This window comes from Dendroctonus ponderosae, unplaced genomic scaffold (assembly GCF_020466585.1).
Source record: "Dendroctonus ponderosae isolate FM_Combo_2020 unplaced genomic scaffold, Dpon_F_20191213v2 Dpon_F_20191213_12, whole genome shotgun sequence".
Lineage (NCBI taxonomy): Eukaryota > Metazoa > Arthropoda > Insecta > Coleoptera > Curculionidae > Dendroctonus > Dendroctonus ponderosae.
In genome coordinates, this window is record NW_026017316.1 from 1,610,489 (window position 1) to 1,612,049 (window position 1,561).

General features: G+C 45.2%; 2 protein-coding genes across 2 annotated transcripts in view; one reads left to right on the top strand and one right to left on the bottom strand.

Moving 5' to 3' along the window:
- Positions 1-1,561, top strand: part of LOC109534032 (calcium release-activated calcium channel protein 1) — a 14,041-nt gene that overhangs the window by 11,658 nt on the left and 822 nt on the right. The window lies entirely within an intron of this gene.
- LOC125503132 (transcription initiation factor TFIID subunit 2-like) lies at positions 175-893 on the bottom strand. The gene is made up of 2 exons (XM_048663107.1): positions 477-893; positions 175-410 (listed from the first exon to the last, which is right to left on the bottom strand). Exons 1-2 carry the CDS (start codon positions 868-870, stop codon positions 190-192), a joined length of 615 nt encoding a protein of 204 aa, XP_048519064.1. The 5' UTR covers positions 871-893; the 3' UTR covers positions 175-189.

Sequence of the window (1,561 nt, forward strand, 5' to 3'; positions counted from 1 at the left end):
TTGAGTCAATTTCAGCTGAAAATGAGTACCAACTCGATGGGTAAATTTCTGAAAATAACCCACTCAGGTTGAGGATGGTTTGTTCGAAACGTGTCCTAGACCCATCGACATGGTACTCATTTTCAGCTGAAATCGGCCCAAAAAGCGGATTTTCGCATCGAAACCGAGCTGCGACCAACCTGAAGCGCGCTAGCGCAAAATTCCACTCACCTGCAGCAGCAACTCGAGTCCAATCCGGTGCTCCAGCATGCGCATCACCAGCATGGCCTTCTTGTGCAGCGCCTCGATGTACATCGACGACATCGTGTGCAGGCTGCGAATCGAAAAGTAGAACTTCTCCTCGTTCTTGCTCTGATTGGCCTGCGGCGGATTCGCGCCCAGCGGCATCGGCGCCGGCGGTTGGCTCGGATCTGGAAAACACGCCCACCAATCAGCCAACGCCTGCCCAGGCCACGCCCACCCTGCATCATCCTCACCCAATATAATCCCTCCATACTCTTCCTCGTACTTAACCACGTCCTGCAGCATGCCATGGATCATGTCGCGATACTCGTTGTTGCCGAAACTCTTCTTGCAGTACAGCCCGCACAGGTACTGGCTGATGCCCTTGTTCAGCCACAGATCCGACCAGTTTTGCATCGAAATGAAACAGCCGAAGAACTGTTCGGCCACCGCCTGGCCCATCGCTTTGCGCGTCAGGTACACCTGATCGATCACCACGGCCGAATGCAGCAGATTCACGCTCAAAATCGTCATTGTCGCGTAGGAGTGATAGTCCTCATAGGCCTCATCCACAAACACTTGCTTGTAGCACGAGTACGGGTAGCGATTCGACAGCGTGTCCTCGTAGAACTCGAACGCCTCATGCATGTACCTGAAAATGCGGAAATCGGTCAAGTTTCGGCTTATTGGGACAATTTCAGCTGAAAATGAGTACCATGTCGATAGGGAAAATTTCCAAAAAAAATTCAAAATTTAAAATTTTCAAAAAATTCAAAATTAAAGAGGAAAACACCCGTCGACATGGTACTCATTTTATGCTGAAATCGGCTCGAAAACACGAATTAACCATCAAAATTTCCCTAGCGGGTCGAGGACAGAAACTGTCACGTTTTAATGGCAAAATTTTCAAGTTTTTCGAAAACCGTTGGACGAACCGCAATTTCGATCACAAATTCGGGTTTCTGGGTCAATTTCAGCTGAAAATGAGTACCATGTCGATAGGGAAAATTTCAAAAAAAAATTCAAAATTTCAAATTTTCAAAAAATTACAAATCAAAGAAAGAAACACCCGTTGACATGATACTCATTTTTTGCTGAAATCGTGCCGAAAACACGAATTAACCATCAAAATTTCCCTAGCGGGTCGAGGACAGAAACTGTCACGTTTTTGTGGCAAAATTTTCAAGTTTTTCGAAAACCGTTCGACGAACCGCAATTTCCATTACATATTTGGTTTTCTGGGCCAATTTCAGCTGAAAATGAGTACCATGTCGATAGGGAAAATTTCCAAAAAAAGTTCAAAATTTAAAATTTTCAAAAAATTCAAAATTAAAGAAAA

Coding starts and splice junctions, on each gene's coding strand:
- LOC125503132 (XM_048663107.1), bottom strand. CDS start 870: ATGCATGAGGCGTTCGAGTTCTACGAGGACACGCTGTCGAATCGCTAC. Junction 411..476: donor GTATGGAGGGATTATATTGG/GTGAGGATGATG, acceptor CGTGTTTTCCAG/ATCCGAGCCAACCGCCGGCG.